Source organism: Loxodonta africana, chromosome 4 (assembly GCF_030014295.1).
Source record: "Loxodonta africana isolate mLoxAfr1 chromosome 4, mLoxAfr1.hap2, whole genome shotgun sequence".
Lineage (NCBI taxonomy): Eukaryota > Metazoa > Chordata > Mammalia > Proboscidea > Elephantidae > Loxodonta > Loxodonta africana.
The window spans coordinates 128,736,102-128,756,585 of record NC_087345.1 but is presented as its reverse complement, the minus strand read 5'-3'; the positions used below and the strand labels follow the sequence as shown (position 1 = coordinate 128,756,585).

Here is a 20,484-nt window from a genome sequence, read left to right as displayed (position 1 = left end):
GGAATTGAGCCAGTGGCCTGTCATACGGCCTGCTGATTTGGGATGTGACAGCCTCTGCTGCTTGTGGGCCAGCAGCCTTCCATCTTACTTGCTAATCTTGGATTCATTAGCCTCAGCAGACTATGAGCCAGCAGCCTGCAGTCTGACGTGTGGCATTGGGTTCTTCAGCCCCTGAAACTATGTGAGTCCAAGGAGCATCCAGTCTGAAGCCTGACCTATGGACTTGGGACTTAAGTACGTCTATTCTTTACGCATTTTGCTTTTTTGTTTATTTATTTATGCCTGTAAATTTTTTCCAGTAAAGAAACCCATCCATAAGTTTGGAAGAAGGTAAGAGATACTAATAAATTCACTTATGTTCGTTAAAATCTAGCAAAACATACTTTTTTTCCCTGTCTTTTAAGGTTTTATTCCTCTCCTTATCTTTAATTTTTAGTTTTTGCCTTAACTGTAATTTTGATACTTATTATCCCAAATTTCAAAATCCACTCTTCATTTCCCTGAAATTCTTTTCTTTAAAATTTCTTGTTTTCCCAAAAAATAGAGAAGTGAATTTCCTCATTTAACACATTCAATACGTGTACAAAAGAAAAACATTCTTCTGAAACATTTTTTATTAAATAATTTACTGAAGTGTGCTAACTTTATCACATAATGTTGATAGTTTTCATTTTTTGTTTTTGTTTGAGATAGTCACATTTTTGAGAAAATAAGATCAAAAATTTCTTAATTTTTATAAGAACTTAATTCCTTTTTTGTCTTCTTTAAAAAAAAAAAAATCTTTCACAGCCATGGACAAGGCAGTTAAAAATTTATCTTTGAAAGAAAAGTTTAATGTTGCCAAAATGATAACCGAAGAGAACACCAACATCTAGGAAGCTGTAATTAAGTTAAAGTGCAGCAAAAAGTGAATTTATCCAATTATGAAAGAAAAAGATGAAATAGTTGAAAAAATACATGATCAGTACCAATATAAACACCAAGAAAGGAAGGGACTGAAATCATGCAGAAATCAACAAAACTATTTTTGAGTGGTTTCTTGAAGCCTCTCCCAAAAATGTTTCCATTTCAGGACCTATCTTTCAAGCAAAGGGAAAAGAAACAACCAAATTTTCAAAGCTGATGGATTCTCAGCATCTAACTGGTGCCTTCAGAGCTTAAAAATAATAACAAAAAAACACGGAATCACCTGCAATGTATCTTTTTGGGAGCCAAATGAGTTTGACATGCAGAATCAGGGTGCAATAAATGACATTTATAGCGGTGTTTCAGAAAATAGGGTAAGTGACACCCCTTACATTGATGTCGACAAAGAAATTGCCACAGCAATGGATGAATCAAACCTGCAAGAAATTGTGGACTTGCCGTCTAAAGATGATGATGATGAAGGTAATGAAGACCTACCATTAGAAGAGCCTGACCTTTAAGTCAAACAAGTTTTCAGCTATACAAAGGCTTTGAAGAAACTGGGAAAAGTTAAAAGAAAGCAAGAGTTATTTGATAAGGCTGTGGTCTTAGATATTTGTCTCAATAATTTTATCAAAAAACCAAAACAAACTAAATAGTTGACATTAGAAGTTTTATGAACAAGTGAATTTTACCCATGTCTTTGTTTGAATAGTACATGCACATATCTGTACATAATTTGAATAAACATGCAAATCATAAAAAGTGGCTTAGTTTCTGTTCCAATGCTATAAAATTGAAAAGATACACTTGCTAGGTTTTTATGAAGTTGTTGTTGTTAAGTGCTGCGGAGCTGGTTCTGACTCATGGTGAGCCCACGAACAACGGAACTAAACACTTCACTCCTGCACCATCTTCACAATCGTTGCTATGTTTGAGCTCATTGTTCCAGCCACTGTGTCAATTCGTCTTGTTGAAGGTCTTCCTCCTTTTCTCTGATCCTCTACTTTACCAAGTATGATGTCCTTCTCCAGCTACTGATCCCTCCTGATAACATGTCCAAAGTATGTGAGATGAAGACTTGCCATCTTCATTTCTAAAGAACATTCTGGCTGTACTTCCAAAAGAGGTATAGAAAAGTGGTAAGACTGCACCTTGTAAAAGCCAGAAATTCTGTGTCACTCAGAAAAACAGATTTCACTGTACAAGAAGTGAGGTAGGGGTCCAAGTTAATATTTTGTGTGTGGATATTCAATCATACCACCACCATGTGTTGTTTAAAAGGCTATTCCTTCTCCATTACATTGTCTTGTGACCTTGTTCTTTTTGAAAGTTTGTTAGAATTCATCAGTGAACCCATCTGGATTTGGAGTTTGACTTGTGGAAGCTTTTTAATTGCTAATTCATCATCTTTACAGGTCTATTCACATTTTTTGGAAACCCTGGTGGCATAGTGATTAAGTGCTACAGCTGCTAACCAAGAGGTCAGCAGTTCAAATCCTTCAGGTGCTCCTTGGGAACTCTATGGGACAATTCTACTCTGTCCTATAGGGTCACTATGGGTCGGAATCGACTCGACGGCAGTGGCTTTTTTGGGTTTTTAATTCAGATTTTGTATTTCTTCTTCTGTCAGTATATGTAATTTGTGTCTTGCCAAGAATTTCTCTGTTTCTTCTAGGTTACCAAATTTATTAACGCATTACTGTTCATAGTATTCCCTTGTAGTCATTTTTATTTCTGTAAGCTCAACAATAACATCCACAATTTTATTCCTGACTTTAGTCGTTTGAGGATTCTCTATTTTCCTATTTTTCTTTCTACCCGTCTATCTAAATATTGTCAATATTGTTCATATTGTTAAGGTACCTATATTTTCTGTCATTTCTTTTCTGTATTGTTATTCTATTATCCATTTCATTTATTTCTGTTCTAATCTTTTTTATTTTCTTCAAATGCTTGCCTTTGGTTTGTTTTATTCTTCTTTTATACTTTCCTGTCTATATATGATAGATAGTTATAGATAGCTGCCATTGAGTGGGCTGGGACTCATGGCGACCTTATGACAAGCTTTCCTCAATCCTGCGTTATTCTCAGGGTTGCCAGCAGCATGTTCAAGTTCATAGTTGTGGCTACTGTGCCAGTCCATCTTCCTGAGGTCTCCCTTGCCTCTACTAGGCCTCTGCTTCACCAAACATCTTTTCCTTTGGAAATGGATCCCACCTGATGATGTGGTGAAAGTGAGTTGGACAATATTGTTGTGATCCATAAGGTTTGTATTGGCTAATTTTCATAAATAGATCACCAGGCCTTTCTTCATAATCTGTCTTATTCTGAAAGTCCCACTGAAACCTGTCCACCATGGGTGACCCTGCTGGTATTTGAAATACGAGGGGCATAGCTTCCAGCATTATAGCAACACACAAGCCATCACAGTGTGACAAACTGACAGGTGGTGGCAGGTACATACATAATATGCATTAAATGTCATTAACTTTCCTTAAAAAGCATGTATCCTTGACATATCTGCCTGAATTAGTTCAATCAGGTAATTTGCTGATACCTGTCTAAAATTACTTTATTGAAGCAATGGAGATTTGCCGAATGAAAGATGGAGGACAAACTGTTAGAGATGATGTCCTCTAGGGAATCAGCTTTGGTTGAATATCTGGAGGAAAAAGAACTATGAAAAGGCACACGTAACAAGAACTTAATATGGTTAGGCTTTCCTTTAAGAATCTTTAGATATTATATTATTTATTCTTTACAGCAGCTCTATTAGGTAGCTATAATTGTAGTCATCATGTTACAGGTAATAGAACTGAAGCATAAAAATTTCATATAAAAATCATTGATTACTTATGTGCCAATAGCTATTGTAAAGTGCTTTTCAAATAACCTGTGGATAATACACTATTTCTATTACGTTTTACAGGAAAGAAGATGGATTCAAAACAACTATGTAACTAGGGCACATAGCTAATAGGGTAGAATTAGTATTTATACCCAGGTAGTCTGGCTCCATCAGACATTGCTCATGTCACTAAACGTTACACTATACTGCTTCTTCCCCACCTGAACTTTGATAAAGAATGCTCACAAACGCATCCATCTGATACTCTTCATCACTATATAAGACCTTGCAGTATATTTTGGAATAAAGGAAGCAAAAACCTAGCAAGAAAAATTCATAAAGTACTGAAAATCTTTATATTTCACATTTTCTTATTAAAATAAACTCCTGGTGGCTTGGCCATGTGACTTGTTTTGACAAGGATTGTAGGTGAGACAGTGAAAATATGTGAGTTCTGTGCCCAGGCATGAAGAAGTACATTTCTGCTTGCCCCTCTGAGAACTGACGACCTCTGCTATGAGAAGGGCGTGCACCCATATTCTGAGCCCACTGTTCTGAGAATAAGATATATAGAAAAAATCTGAACTAAATTAGTGGACTGGAGCTAAACCCATCTAAGCCCAACATATAACAACTGCAACCCATCCAAACAACAACTGGGTGAATGAGAAAATAATCTTAATTTCTTTTTTTGATTGTCAGTGCTATCTTGTGGTTGCTTATTATACAACTTCAATATCTGATACAGCTATAGTTCAGGGATTATATAGAATGAAATTTTAGTCTATATAAAGAGATAAATGTATATATTGGTTGTTTTTGCTAATAATAGTCAATGATAAGCACCCTTCCTCTTTTAATTGAATGATGGTGGACAGGTCTCTGAATGATTGATAAATTACTAGTCTATTTTGAATCTTGCAAATAAGTAGCTGTTTATATCAAACAAACACTTTTATCCTTTTGATTCTTTTTTGTCTTCAACATTTAACATTTAAGTTTTTTATCGAAGCATTTTTCTTAGCCTGATGGTAAAGTGTGAGAGAAGGAGGAGGATAGAGAATTGAATAAAATACCTTCCAAAGTGTCTGAAGTCCAGTAAAGGAAACTGCAGACATGTGACCATTATCAAGGGAGACTGGACATTACCCAATGAAAATATCAATCTCTACGAAAAATGGAACTTAGTAGTGACAATGTTGCACTAAAATGGAATTTGGAGATACATCTTGGTTCTATTCTCTGAGGGAGTGGAGGAAATACAAAGGTCCATTATACTGCAATTCTGTCCTGTGTCACAATGGTGACTTTGTGTGCCAATTAACAATTTATTCTCTCTCATCTCCAAAGCTATCCTATCCTTTGCTCTGTTTCATAATAATGAAGCTATATCCTATAAACTTTTCTCCCTTGCAGCTGGCATGATGTTAAGCTTTGTCAGCAGAAGCCATTGGAGAGACACTGCAGGAGGAAGGGCTCTTCTTCCTGGATTTGTGATGCTTCTTCTCCTTTTGCTCCTATGGTGGGGGGTTGGGGCTGTCAGCTAGATGCATGCAGGACATGCATGGTATTCAGCCATCAGCAAGTTTTTGTTGCCAGTCCCAGTCATAGTTCCTGTTCCCCTTCCGCTGCCCAAATGCTCTCTGGTAAGGGGGTCTTTCTGCTTGCCAGTCTGGCTGAGATTCCATCCTCACCAATTCCAGCCTTCTGGCTTGGACCTGTTCTGTCTGTCCCAGGACATCCCAGTGAACACCTCTGCCATTCAGTAAGCAGCAGCCACACAGTTTTGAAGTCTGAAACCCAACTATCGAGTTTGTTCCTTCTTTGGGTGTTCTCCCTCAGCATTAAGGTATTCTTCATAGTTTTCTTTTAACTCATCTTAGTTACCTATCCTGTACAAACAGTTAATAATTATTTACATGAACTTTCTCTGGTATCTGTCTCCTAACTGGGCTCTGATTTACACACCTCACCATTAGGGATGGTGTGTCCTCATTTTAAACAACTTCAAGGGCTAGGAGACACCAACTCATTTGAAAATTGAATGAATTTATTCATTTTATTGATGACACGAAAATAACAGCTCTTGATAATTTTGTGATTTGTAATTTATACATAATTTAATTAAACAAATAGCAGAAGCATAATAAATGTATAATATTTCTCTGTTATGAGTAAAATAATTCAGTCACAAAAAGAAAAACATATGATCCTACTTATATGATATATCTAGATTAGACAAATGTATAAAGATCAAAGTTGATTAGTGGTTATAAAGTCAGGAGGGAAGGGAGAAAAGGGGGGTTATTGTCTAGGAGACATTGAGCTTCTGCAAAGGGTGATGGGAACATGGGGCAACAGATAGTGGTGATGGATACATAACATGATGAACGTAACTAATGTCACTAAATTGTACATGAAAAAATGTCAAAATGGCAAATTTCTTATTTTATATATGTATAATTTTTTAAAGTTAATATAAATTAAAATTGTACTAAAAAACAATTGTATGGCTATAGAAGAAACTAGAAATACTTGTTCATAGATGGGGAATAGCATCATACCAAACTTAGGGAAATGATCGTGCCTGGTGCTTACAAACATATGTTTTTAATTCTAAGCAGGATCCACAAGAAATCTTGTTACTGTAAATATTAAAATATGTGCAAATCTTGTCCTTCTCTGGACATATTGACATCCTGTAATACAGAGAATAAAATTATTTTCAAGAACAGATATATGCATATTTAAATATATACGAAAATAATATTCATGGAGTTATCCTTTAATAATGTATTAGTATTGATAATATATAACTTAATAATACAATAAATATTTCAATCTTAATTTATGTAGACCTACAGTTATATATGTGAGCCTGAGTATTTCCTCTACTATTTGTCAATGAAGACTTAAATAATTATAGTTTTATAGTTGTTCATATATTGCTTTTTCTCAAGTTATAAAATAGAGGAATTTCAAAACTCACACTTTGGAGGAGAAAGTTGAATTGCCACTAAAGTCAATCCATGTTAAGACACCGAAACACCTCAGGAAATTCTAGAAGAAAACAATTTTAAGAGAAATCAAATATAAATTATAATATTAAATTTTTTGTTGTATCAAATAAAGTGAATCCTTTCTTACTGTACAGAGCCCCTCAATTTGTTCACACAGTGAGTGTTTCACACCAGACATGTTACAGACGTTAATTAATGTGAATGAGTAAAGGAATCGATTGCCAAAAGAGTACTTTCAGGGCTCTAGAAATTGATCAAAGTCCAATAATAATTTGAAAAAGATTTATTCCTGGAAAGCTGGTAGATATTGAAGTAAGAATTGCACACATCTGCACTCTTCCTGCTCAGGCTGCTCCCAATCCCTTCCCTTCCCCAGCTCAGTGAGAACAACTGCAGATTTTACAGCATGGGGCAGGCTGCAAAAGTCAGCAGTGTGACTGCCAGAAGGGGCAGATTTGACTGCAGGTGAGAGGTGGGGATAAAAAAACACAGGATTTCCATCTCAAAGTACTGAAATCTATGGCAAATGAATGAGCAAAATCCACAAATTCTCTAGCCTGAATTTGTGGTCTCCCTGGGAGTGAGGAGAGTACCAGCCATAATTATTTTTTTCCCAACCATAAATTTAACACAAAGATCCTAAAAATGAGAGTTCAATAAAAGGGTTGACATTAGCTCTGTACACATTCTTGGCTAACTGAATAAATGTTACATTTTCAAGGGATACCTAGAAGTTCCCATTAAAAAGTAAAAGCCAGTGGAGTCCTGAGAACTTGCTACAAACTTACGAGCACTTCCCGATATACACACACACAGACACACAGACACACCACATCAAATGACAAGGGGAGGAAGTCCTGTAGAGCTGAAGTCTTTGAATATGACCTCTACTTAAATCACTGGCTAACAACAAAGCTATGCAGTCGCAAGGAAAACTGCTAGGAAGGCAGGCAAAAAAATAAAAATAAAACGTTAACAGAAAATCAGCAAAGGATTTGAATAGATATTTCATTAAAAAAAAAATAAAAATGGCCAACAAGTACATGAAAAGAAAGTCATTAGTCATTACAGAATGCAAATGAAAATTGCAATGTGCTATCACTTTACAACCGTAAGATGGCGCTGATTTAAACAACAATAACAACAGGTGTAGTTGAGGAGGTAGAAATATCTGAAATGTCATCCATTGCAGGTGGGATTATAAAAAGGTGTGGCCAAGGTAGAAAACAGTTTCATTGCTTACTCAAGAATTTAAACATAGAATCACCATCCGATCCAGCAATTCAACATACCCAAAAAATTGATAGCGGGAACACAAACAGGTACTTGCACACCAATGTTCGCTGCAGCACTATTCACAGTGTAGCCAAAAAACTGGGAACAAACTGAATGTCCATCAACAGATGAATGAATAAATAAAATAAGGTACATACATAAAATACAACAGAATATTACTCAGCCATAAAGAGAAATGAAGTCCAGTAACATGCTACAGCATGGATGAACTTTGAAAACATAATGCTGAATGAAATCGGAAAAGGAAAATATTGTATGATTACATTGATGTGAAATTTCTAGCATAGGCAAGTGTATAGAGACCAAAGCATATTGTAGTTTATACATGTAGAGGCAGGAGGAAGATAATGGAACAGGGGAACGCAATGCTCGGGGGACACTAAATTTCTGCTTAGGGTGACGAGGATATTTGAGAATGGATAATGGTGATGGTTAAACAACACAATAAACATAATTAACGTCACCGAGTTATACACGTGAAGAATGTTGAATTGGCAAATATTTTGTTACAAATCTATTCACACAAAAAAATATATTGAAAGGAACTAGGGAGAAATCATGCATTATTACCGCTTCTCTTTCTCTGGTGGAACCCTGACTAAAATAATGAATTAAGCAAGATTGCTGAAAATAAGGTCGATAGACAAATATACATAAATTTATTGTGCTATATTAGTGACATCAGGAAAAGAAAGATAAAAGATAAGCAGAGTTAAACTAAATAAAATTGCCCAAGACTTTAACCAAAAAATATAAAACTGTTTTGAGGACATAAACAGAGGATTAAGGCATGCTAAGGATCCCTGGTGATGCAAGGGTTAAGTGCTCCCCTACTAACTGAAAGGTCAGAAGTTCAGATTCACCAACAGCTCCACAAAAAACCTGGCAGTATACTCCTATAAAGATTACAGCCAAGGAAACCCTATGGGGCAGTTCTACTCTGCCCTGTGGGATAGCTATGAGTCGAATGGATTTGATGGCACACAAAAACAACACAGGCACGTTTAAGCATAATATTATATAGATATCAATTTTGAACAATTAATCTATTGATTAAATATAATTTCAATAAAGCCACCTCCTGATTTTGTGAAAATATTTATAGAAGGACTAAAAGGGCCAGTGTAACAGGATACTCCTGAAGAAGACTGGGATGAAGTTACTTGTTGTACTGAATATCAAAGCTTAACATAAAGCTTTAGTACTATTTACCATGTGGTACTGGTGCAAGAAAAAAATAGAAAAATGGAACATGGTAGTCTTCCTAAATACATCAAATGTAGACACACCCATGAAATTGGTTTATGACAAAGGTGGTAGAGTGAAGAATGGAGAAACGGTCACCTTTGGTATAAGTTACACTTCATCAATTAAATAATGACGTAGAAAAGTATAAACTTCACTTTTACCTCACTTCATCCAACACCCAGCATCACAAAAAATAAATTCCTAATAAATTGGTGATCAAAAAAAAAGAAATAATTCCTATCAATAAATACAAGGGAATACCTTTATAGGCTTTTAGTAATTTCTGAAATAGATCCAAAACGAGCACTTACACCCACAAAAATTCTGAATTGGACTATCAAAACATTAATAGGTTTTCACTTGCTTTGACTGTGTGGATCATATCAAACTATGGATAACACTGCGAAGAATGGGAATTCCAGAACACTTAATTGTGCTCATGAGGAACCTTTACATAGATCAAGAGGCAGTTGTTCAGAGAGAACAAGGGAATGCTGATTGGCTTCAAGTCAGGAAAGGTGTGCGTCCCGGTTGTATTCTTTCACCATACCTATTTAATCTGTATGCTGAACAAATAATCCCAGAAGCTGGACTATATGAAGAAGAACGGGGCATCAGGATTGGAGGAAGACTCATTAACAACCTGCGTTATGCAGATGACATAACCTTGCTTGCTAAAAGTGAAGAGGACTTGAAGCGCTTACTAATGAAGATCAAAGACCACAGCCTTCACTATGGATTATACCTCAAGATAAAGAAAACAAAAATCCTCACAACTGGACCAATGAGCAACATCAGGATAAATGGAGAAAAGATTGAAGTTGTCAAGGATTTCATTTTCCTTGGATCCACAATCAACAGCCATGGAAGCAGCAGTCAAGAAATCAAAAGATGCATTGCATTCAGCCAGTCTGCTGCAAAGGACCTCTTCTAAGTGTTGAAGAGCAAAGATGTCACCTTGAAGACTAAGGTGAACCTGACCCAAGCCATAGTATTTTCAATCACATCATATGTATGTGAAAGCTGGACAATGAATAAGGAAGACTGAAGAAGAGTTGACGCCTTTGAATTGTGGTGTTGGCGAAGAATATTGAATATCCCATGGACCGCCAAAAGAACGAACAAATCTGTCTTAGAAGAAGTACAACCAGAATGCTCCTTAGAAGCAAGGATGGCAAGACTGCGTCTTAAATACTTTGGATATGTTTTCAGGAGGGATCAGTCCCTGGAGAAGGACATCATGCTTGGCAGAGTACAGGGTAAGCAGAAAAGAAGAAGACCCTCAACGAGGTGGATTGACAGAGTGGCTGCAACAATGAGCTCAAGCATAACAATGATTGTAAGGATGGCGCAGGACTGGGCAGTGTTTCGTTCTGTTGTGCATAGGGTCGCTATGAGTCGGAACTGACTCCATGGCACCTAACAACAACAACAACAACATTAATAGATGTTGTTCATTAAAAGACTCAAAATGTTAAAGTAAAAATGTAAGTTACTGAGAAAAAAGAAGCTATTAAAATCTCATAAAATCAAGAAAGAGCTCATATTCAAAACATGTCAACAACTTATTGGAAGGAAAGAGAAACCGCATAGGAAAAATGGACAAGCAACGTGAACAGGCACTTCACAAAGAGGTATCCTAATACTAAGAGTACATAGCAATGTGTTCAATCTAACAGAAATCAGGCAAATGCATTGCTGATATCATGATACTGCTGTATAACTGTAAAAATGTCCAGTAAAAAATTCCTCATACTACTAAATGTTGATGGTTACAAGGATCAAGGAACATGTTCATATCGTATTGAATAAAATGGGTATGTGTACAAAAAACCTAGGAAACTATGGAATAATTTTACAAATTTTGACATACGTGAATAGCTAAGAACCTGAAATTAAATTCCTACACATACAGGTAATATGTGGACAGAATACATGCACAAAGATGTACAGGGAATAATTAACTATTCATAACAGGAAAGTTTTAGAAATAATCCAAATGTTTATGTGCAGTAAACTGGATCACAAAATATGATATTCACATACTATAGCAGTGAAAAGTAGCAAACTACTGTTAACTGCAACAATGCAGATGAATTACATGAATGTCTTATATGAGTGAAATGAAACAGACGAAAAAGAAAATGCATACCGTATGATTTCATTTATATAAAATTCAAAAACAAGCAAAGCCAATCTATAATATTAAATGTCATAATAGTGCTTTAGGGAGGAGAGAGAAGTATTGAGAGCAGACACAGGGGCTAGAAATGTCCGTTTCTTAAAGTTATTTGTAAATAAACAAACAAAAAAAAAACACCAAACTTGTCGCCATAGAATAGATTCTGACTCATGGCAACCTCACGTTTTACAGACTAGAACTGAGCTCCACAGGTCTTCTTGGCTGTCCGTAATCTTTTTTATTATTATTATTTTTAATTTTATGGTGTTTCATTGTCGTTAGGTGCCGTTGAGTCAGTTCCGACTCATAGCGACCCTATGCACAACAGAACGAAACATTGCCCAGTCCTGTACCATCCTTACAGTCGTTGTTATGCTTGAGCTCATTGTTGCAGCCACTGCGTCAATCCACCTCGTTGAGGGTCTTCCTCTTTTCCTCTGACCCTGTAATCTGCCATGCGTGATATCCTTCTCCAGGGACTGATCCCTCCTGACAACATATCCAAAGTATGTAAGATGCAGCCTTGCCATCCTTGCCTCTAAGGAGCGTTCTGGCTGTGCTTCTTCTAACACAGATTTGTTCGTTCTTTTGGCAGTCCATGGTATATTCAATATTATCCGCCAACACCACAATTCAAAGGCGTCAACTCTTCTTCGGTCTTCCTTATTCATTCTCCAGCTTTCACATGCATATGATGCGATTGAAAATACCATGGCTTGGGTCAGTCACACCTTCATCTTCAAGGTGACATCTTTGCTCTTCAACACTTTAAAGAGGGCCTTTGCAGCAGATTTACCCAATTCAATGCGTTTTTTGATTTCTTGACTGCTGCTTCCATGGCTGTTGATTGTGGATCCAAGGAAAATGAAATCCTTGACAACTTCAATCTTTTCTCCGTTTATCATGATGATGCTCATTGGTCCAGTTGTGAGGATTTTTGTTCTCTTTATGTTGAGGTGTAGTCCATATTGTAGGCTGTGGTCTTTGATCTTCATTAGTAAGTGCTTTAAGTCTTCTTCACTTTTTGCAAGCAAGGCTGTGTCATCTGCATAACGCAGGTTGTTAATGAGCCTTCCTCCAATCCTGATGCCGCGTTCTTCTTCATATAGTCCAGCTTCTCGTATTATTTGCTTAGCTTACAGATTGAGTAGGTATGGTGTTTTAAAAGAACATTTAAAGCGGAAATTAGTTTTTCATTCAAAAATTTATACACTAAATGTTTTCTGACATTGGTTGCAATCCTTGCAATGTGTCAGCACTCTCCCCCTTTCCCTTGACACCCTGGGTACCCTATGTTCATTTGTCCAGGTTTCCTGTCCCTCCTTGCCTTCTAGTCTTTGCTTTTGGGTGAATGTTGTCCATTTGGTCTCATATACTTGACTGAACTAAGAAGCACATTCCTTACATGTGTTATTGTTTCTTTTATAGGGTTGCTATGAGTTACAATCAACTCAGTGGTAATGGGTTAATCTTTGGCTGAAAGGTGGACTTCAGGAGTGGCTTCAGTTCTGAGTTAGCAGGGTGTTCTCAGGCCACAGTCTCAGGGGTTCCTCCAGTCTCTGTCAGACCAGTAAGTCTGGTCTTTTTCTGTGAATTTGAATTTTGTGATCCCTTTCAGAGCAGTTGGTGGTGGTAGCCAGGCACCATTTACTCTTCTGGGCTCAGGTTGGTGGAGACTGTGGTTCACATACAGGCAGACTGCTAGGCCTTTCTTTCACGGTAAGGTTGAATTGTTGATTATTTGGATAGCGGGATTTTTTTTTTTTTTTTTTTAGGGTGCTTAAACACTGCACTGCCAGGGCTCTTTACTAAGATACCAGGCATTTTTTAAATACGTGGATAATTTACTCTCTAAGAGCCGTGGTGGCACAGTAGTTAAGCTCTAGGCTTATAATCGAAATGTCGGCAGGTAGAACTCACCATCCCGCTCTGTGGGAGAAATGATGTGGCAATCAGCTTCCGTAAAGATTTACAGCCTTGGAAACCATAGAGGTAGGTTCTAGGGTAACTATGAATCGGAATCAACTTGATGGCAAAAGGCTATAATCACTTTCCGATCAATCTGCACAATTACATGTTTATTTAATTAATTTATTTTTTTACATATGATAATATAAAAATAACAAAGTTTATTTTAGAAGAAAAGCATTTACAGAAGTGTTGTTTTTCATAAGAAACAAGACTAAATAAGCAATAAATAAAATATTGTAAAGGGAATATTAAACAGCCTTGAAAATAAACAAACTACAACTTTATACTAAAATATGCATGAATACTATAAACATAATATTGTCTGAAATAAGCTCCCAATAAAATATTTGAATAACTTAAAAATCTTACCATGTCTCCTTCATTATCTCTGTGAAGCAGATTAGATGCATTAGAAGCACAGGCCATTCGACTCTCACTCCAGGATTTTCTTTCATTACTAATGTAATAACAATGGTTGGAATACATAAACCAGGCCTTTGGACAATGATGACAATGTCCTAAGAAAGATTTGAATTACCACCAAAATGATTTGAATTGACAAATAAATATTAATTGACACATTTGCAGAGGTACAAATATGTACATAACCAAGATTTGTACCTTCACAAACTGGCACATATAAAACAAAACACACAATGCCATATATGTGTATATATATATATATATATATATATACACACACAGAAAGTTAGCATCTCAACCCCTAATTTAGGTACCCCTGAGGCAAGCAAAGACTACATCCTATATATGTCCTGAAAATGTACGTGTATTGCCTTTATTTTATTTTGGTGGATAGATATATAATGGTCTATTGATTTTTAAACAATCTTTCATCTTATTAACCAAGAAGGAATGCCCTCCTAAAATCCTTATTTATGAAAACATATTGCTCAATTTTAGTTTTTAAAATTTCTTATCATTTTTTTAAGCCCAAATACAGAGAGAAAACATATTCCCTACAGTCTGCACTACTGTCAGAACTTTATAAATGGTTACATACCTTTCTGGGTTCTTGTTATCAGAGAAGAATTGTTCTGTCCTGGTTTTACAGTATCTAAAAAATTTACAGTAATTCTTAGTAAGATTAATATGCTATAAATAAAGCATATTAGTTCATTTTCTTATTTGCAATATGGTGTGTTTAGAGTTAGAAGAGTGGAATAAAAATAACAAAAAAAATAGCTACTAAAGTCACGAAGTTCTTTGGGGAAAACTTTAATTACTGAAATTTAATTCCTACACATGCAGGTAACAAGTGGTCTTTGGGGAAAAACAGCCTAATGAACCAAACTTTACCATCCCTTACAGTATTTGATACAATCACCTTGAAAAATTAACCTCTATTGTTCAATAATTTTTTAGACTCCTAAAGAAATTCTGCATTATATATATATATATGTATTCTCCACCTCATTCTCTTATTTATATTTTTTACAAATTCACAATAACCTTTCCACATTTAGTCCAAATATAAACATTGAGTCCAAATACATACATTGAAATGAAAGTTTTCTTCCTTAATATTATTACATAATTAGAAGCACTTACAAATCCTTAAAATGAAAAGCTTCCTTGTTACCTTTCAAAAACTTACCAGCAGTAATAACTACAACTGTCGTGGTTAGTACACTGGCCATCAGGACAAGGCAGATGATTCCCAGGGTCATAGCAGTGAGCCTCGCAGGAGGTGATGGGAAAACTGCAGGGAGAAACGGAAGTACTGAGAAAGGAAAGATGGAGAGAATTGTCTGGAAGATGTACATACAAGAGGAACCCTAGGCACAGAAAATTATATGCGTAAATGCTGGAACTGAACCCACTTCCACCTTGTAATCTTTCTCTATACCACTGCATTGTCAGTAAACATAATGCTCCATGAATTGTTGGTCCAAAACTACAGATTTCATCAATGCCTGAGTAAAACTAGTTTTCAGATTCCATATTAGAATACCATACCCCCAATTTGACCTTTGATTCTCAAAAACGAAACTATGTGAGCCTATTCCCTAAATCTGACCATCCTCCTTTCATGCCTCAGTTTTTCCCGTTTCCCCCCATCTCTGCTCTCCGCTGCACATCCCAGAGCACTTGTGCTGAAGGCCCAGTAAATGCTTTACCTTTGCAATGGGGCTTCTTGTCGTTTCCTTGAAGATCCTGAGAAGCATTATGAAGGTTTAATTCCACGTAGGTTATGTCCCGCTCAGTGTCTGAAATGGAGCTATTTTTGCTCTCAGGTTTGATTTGCTGCCTCTTTGGGTATTTGGCCAGGTTGATGTCTGAGTAGATTACTGTTTGATTACTCATCTCTTCAGCTGAGTGATGCCACTGACTGTGCTTTAAGGTAAGTGTGCTTTAAGAAGTCAATATAAGGTGCAAATAATGACAAGATGGCTCCTGCACACAAACTGGGCTGTGGGGGATGGGAGTAAGGTGTGGATTAGTGGTCATTTGCAGTTGAAAAATCCAGTTCTGATCTAGATTTAGTTTAGGCTTTACGCAAGGGTCCAGAGTAGAGTAAGAACTTTTTTTTTTTTAGATATCCTGCATTTGACCAAATATTATTTGTTGGAGTAACAAAAAGCAATAAATTATTGAGGATAAAGAAGTTCATAAATTAAAATATCATAATTTTTTAAAGTCAGATTCCATCAAAATATCATAAAACCATTATATCACCTGTGTGAAAAATTAGAAATTCGTATTTAAAAAAAATGCATCAATTTTTATGAAAATTTAAAAAGTAATACTGGTTAAAGGCTAAGTAATTCAAAGATGAGGGGATTGAAAAGTTAGCATATATATTAATTTATTGCTCTAAATTATTTTGATTTAGTGATACATACATATTTACTTAAAGGAGGTGAAGTGTTACCGTATGGTCTTTTTCTTATTCGTGGATGGGTGGAGAGTCCTGAGAAATCACTAAGAATTTAAAGACAATTTCCCCATGTTCAAATGTGTTACCTAATACACTAAACTTATGCACAGAGTAAAACTACTTGAAGCACCACAAAGAAAAAAAAAACAATTAAAAAAAAAAAAAAACACTTCTTTTAAGAAGTAATTGTCAATTATTTAATGGCTAGAATATGAGACTGTAAGTTGATAATTGAAAAATTTAGATCATTTATGTGAGAACACTGTTGATTCAAATTTCCAGAAAGATCCTATGTCTGTCAGGGTCAATGAAGGTCGCTTTAGTTGAGTAATTAATTATACTAATTCAGTTCATGTAATTTCAATTCAGCCAATGGACTCCAGAGTAAGTAAAATTTAGAATTAAACTTCAGCTTTTAAACCTACAATGTTTGACCTTTAGAAATTTGCTCAGATTTCTAAACAATATAGAAATCATACTATACAAAAGTAATGCATGTAATACACTTACCACACAACCTGGCACTTAAAAGTGCTCAGTAGATGTTTGCCTTTTTAATTATGATTTTACTCACAAAGGCCATGTAACTGTTTCTGATCCGTTTCAGGTAGAAATTGTAAAATATCTCATTAGACAGGATTTTCTTATGCCAATGCGGTTCATTTTTAAAAATGTTTTTTTGAATTTTTAAAAACCTTTGGTCATCAATTATTCTGTTCAGATTATTATTTTATGAAAGCTAGCTCATCCTGCTTTTTCTTCAAAATAAAACTGAATGCATTTAATCTGACTAAGTGGATAAGGAGTTAAGTCTGACCTGTATCATTCAATTAGTTTCTTTTAAAAAATATAGTTCTAAAGACTGGGCTCAATATAAAATAATATATTTTTCTTCAAGGACAAAAATAGGACCAATTAAAAAATCTACACTAAAATGCTCTCGATCATTAGCCATTAGAGAAATGCAAATTAAAACTACGATGAGATTCCATCTCACACCAGCAAGGCTGGCATTAATCCAAAAAACACAAAATAATAAATGTTGGAGAGGCTGCGGAGAGATTGGAACTCTCATACACTGCTGGTGGGAATGTAAAATGGTACAACCACTTTGGAAATCTATCTGGCGTTATCTTAAACAGTTAGAAATAGAACTACCATACAAGCCAGAAATCCCACTCCTAGGAATATACCCTAGAGATACAAGAGCCTTCATACAAACAGATATATGCACACCCATGTTTATTGCAGCTCTGTTTACAATAGCAAAAAGTTGGAAGCAACCAAGGTGTCCATCAACGGATGAATGGGTAAATAAATTGTGGTATATTCACACAATGGAATACTACGCATCGATAAAGAACAGTGACGAATCTCTGAAACATTTCATAACATGGAGGAACCTGGAAGGCATTATGCTGAGCGAAATTAGTCAGAGGCAAAAGGACAAATATTGTATAAGACCACTATTATAAGATCTTGAGAAATAGTAAACCTGAGAAGAACACATACTTTTGTGGTTACGAGGGGGGGAGGGAGGGAGGGTGGGAGAGGGTTTTTTATTGATTAATCAGTAGATAAGAACTGCTTTAGGTGAAGGGAAAGACAACACTCAATACATGGAAGGTCAGCTCATTTGGACTGGACCAAAAGCAAAGAAGTTTCCGGGATAAAATGAATGCTTCAAAGGTCAGCGGAGCAAGGGCGGGGGTCTGGGGAACATGGTTTGCGGGGACTTCTAAGTCAATTGGCAAAATAATTCTATTATGAAATCATTCTGCATCCCACTTTGAAATGTGGCGTCTGGGGTCTTAAATGCTAACAAGCAGCCATCTAAGATGCAGCAATTGGTCTCAACCCACCTGGAGCAAAGGAAAATGAAGAACACCAAGCCCACATGACAACTAAGAGCCCAAGAGACAGAAAGGGCCACATGAACCAGAGACCTACATCATCCTGAGACCAGAAGAACTAGTTGGTGCCCGGCCACAATCGATGTCTGCCCAGACAGGGAGCTCAGCAGAGGACCCCTGAGGGAGCAGGAGATCAGTGGGATGCAGACCCCAAATTCTCATAAGAAGACCAAACTTAATGGTCTGACTGAGACTGGAGGAATCCCGGCGGCCAAGCTCCCCAGACCTTCTGTTGACACAGGACAGGAACCATCCCCGAAGACAACTCATCAGAAATGAAAGGGACTGGTCAGCGGGTGGGAGAGAGACGCTGATGAAGAGTGAGCTAATTATATCAGGTGGACACTTGAGATTGTGTTGGCAACTCTTGCCTGGAGGGGGGATGGGAGGATAGAGAGAGAGGGAAGCCGGCAAAATTGTCAAGAAAGGAGAGACTGAAAGGGCTGACTCAAGACGGGGAGAGTAAGTGGGAGTAGGGAGTGAGATGTATGTAAACTTATATGTGACAGACTGATTGGATTTGTAAACGTTCACTTGAAGCTTAATAAAAGTTATTATAAAAAAAAAAAAAAAAAATCTACACTAATTGTTCATTGTCATGATGTTTATGGAATTTACTTTAAATGATATTGATTACCAAACTCAAATATGTGTATTTGAATGTGTGTGTACACTGGAGTAATTCTCCAAAGACAGTAATTTGAATAACTTAAGAAATCTTCAGACATATTTGATGTTTGCTGTTTACCCAGAAAACTCATTCCAATAAGGACTCCATTGCTCTTCTTTGAATCTATTGTGTATTAATAGCCCCTCATTGCATCCTGCACAGCATGGAGAACCTCCCACTGAATGAGCTGGGCTAGAAGACAGAGAGGAGAGCAGTGAGTGGTACATACCTTCTGTCGGTCAGAAAGCCATGCAGCCTTTAGTGAGGAGGCCTGGTCAGTGTCCCGGCGGCCTGCTATAGCTGGATTAAAAATAATGATGATAATAAAACATTGCCATCGAGTCAATCCAGGAGAAATCTAAAGACATTAATCCACACAAGAACAAGCAATATCTGTGCTCTCACAGACTGTCCTGTGAGGGCTCAGAATGAGGCAGAGTGGAAAAAGTAGATGGCTCATCAATGTGTTATTTAATGTTTGAACAGGAAATCCTCACAGTTGGGCTATTTTGAAGTCAGTTTATCTCAACACCTATCTCCAGAACATAGGAGATGTTGAGCTCCTGTTGAAAGGACACTGTAGATCTTTAAATACGCCATACAGATTGTCCCTTTTAAAGTGCTTTTGAGAAATTGTTCTCATATTCTATAAGATTTGGGGGATAAAGCGCTTGCCCAGCCATACAGTTAAATGTTTTCATCTCATCGTAAACTATTAAATCTTAGGCCATGTTAATGCTATTAAATCTCAAAGTCCTATTTTTAGCCTAGCTTCCAAAAGCTTGGCATTACATACCTCCTTATACATTTCCTTGTTATGCCATTTCCATTATGATGAACAAATGCTAAAATCATAGCACCATTATCAGCAGGTATTTAATCATATTTGTTGAATACTATTCTGAGAGATTATTACATTTTCAACCTTAATGTAGCTGGCACAAAGTCCACTATTTCCAAACTTATCTAGTCAAGTTTTTGAAATGTTTGCACTCAATCTGATTTTTTAATACATTATAGAATCATCAGTTGTCCCCTGATAAAAAATATCTCTTGGAAAGGTAAAATATTAAACATTTTTGAATTATGTATCATGCCAGAGATTAAAATACTAAAAAACTACTCATTGCAATATAATATATACCGTACTATACATTGGAAACCCTGAGAGAGTAGTGGTTAACTGCTACAGCTGCTAATCAAGAGGTTGGCAGTTTGAATCCACCAGGAGTTCCTTGGAAACTCTATGGGGCAGTTCTGCTCTGTCCCATTGGTTCGCTATGAGTCAGAATTGACTTGACAGCAATGGGTGTTTTGGGTACTATTCCCCCCAAAAATACTTTGTATTATTTCTTCTCTAATAAAGACTAGGAAACCCTGGTGGCATAGTGGTTAAGTGCTACAGCTGCTAACCAAAGGGTGGGCAGTTCAAATCCGCCAGGCACTCCTTTGGAAACTCTATGGGGCAGTTCTACTCTGTCCTATAGGGTCGCTGTGAGTTGGAATCGACTTGACAGCACCGTTTTTT

At 36.5% G+C, this 20,484-nt stretch overlaps 1 protein-coding gene across 4 annotated transcripts in view; it reads right to left on the bottom strand.

The window, feature by feature from the left end:
* Positions 1-822: 822 nt before the first annotated feature.
* The window catches only part of LOC111749422 (NKG2-F type II integral membrane protein-like), a 199,840-nt gene continuing 180,178 nt past the window's right edge, over positions 823-20,484 (bottom strand). For 2 of the 4 annotated variants that reach the window (XM_064284592.1, XM_064284593.1), the window contains 7 exons: positions 19,186-19,256; positions 15,613-15,905; positions 15,090-15,194; positions 14,496-14,549; positions 13,844-13,992; positions 6,747-6,817; positions 823-6,456 (listed from right to left, as the gene is read on the bottom strand). In XM_064284592.1, the coding sequence (XP_064140662.1) occupies positions 6,327-6,456; positions 6,747-6,817; positions 13,844-13,992; positions 14,496-14,549; positions 15,090-15,194; positions 15,613-15,799 (696 nt within the window). In that variant the 5' untranslated portion in view covers positions 15,800-15,905; positions 19,186-19,256 and the 3' untranslated portion in view covers positions 823-6,326. The remainder of the gene's footprint in view (positions 6,457-6,746; positions 6,818-13,843; positions 13,993-14,495; positions 14,550-15,089; positions 15,195-15,612; positions 15,906-19,185; positions 19,257-20,484) is intronic. The other 2 variants (XM_064284594.1, XM_064284595.1) reach the window with 1 other exon arrangement.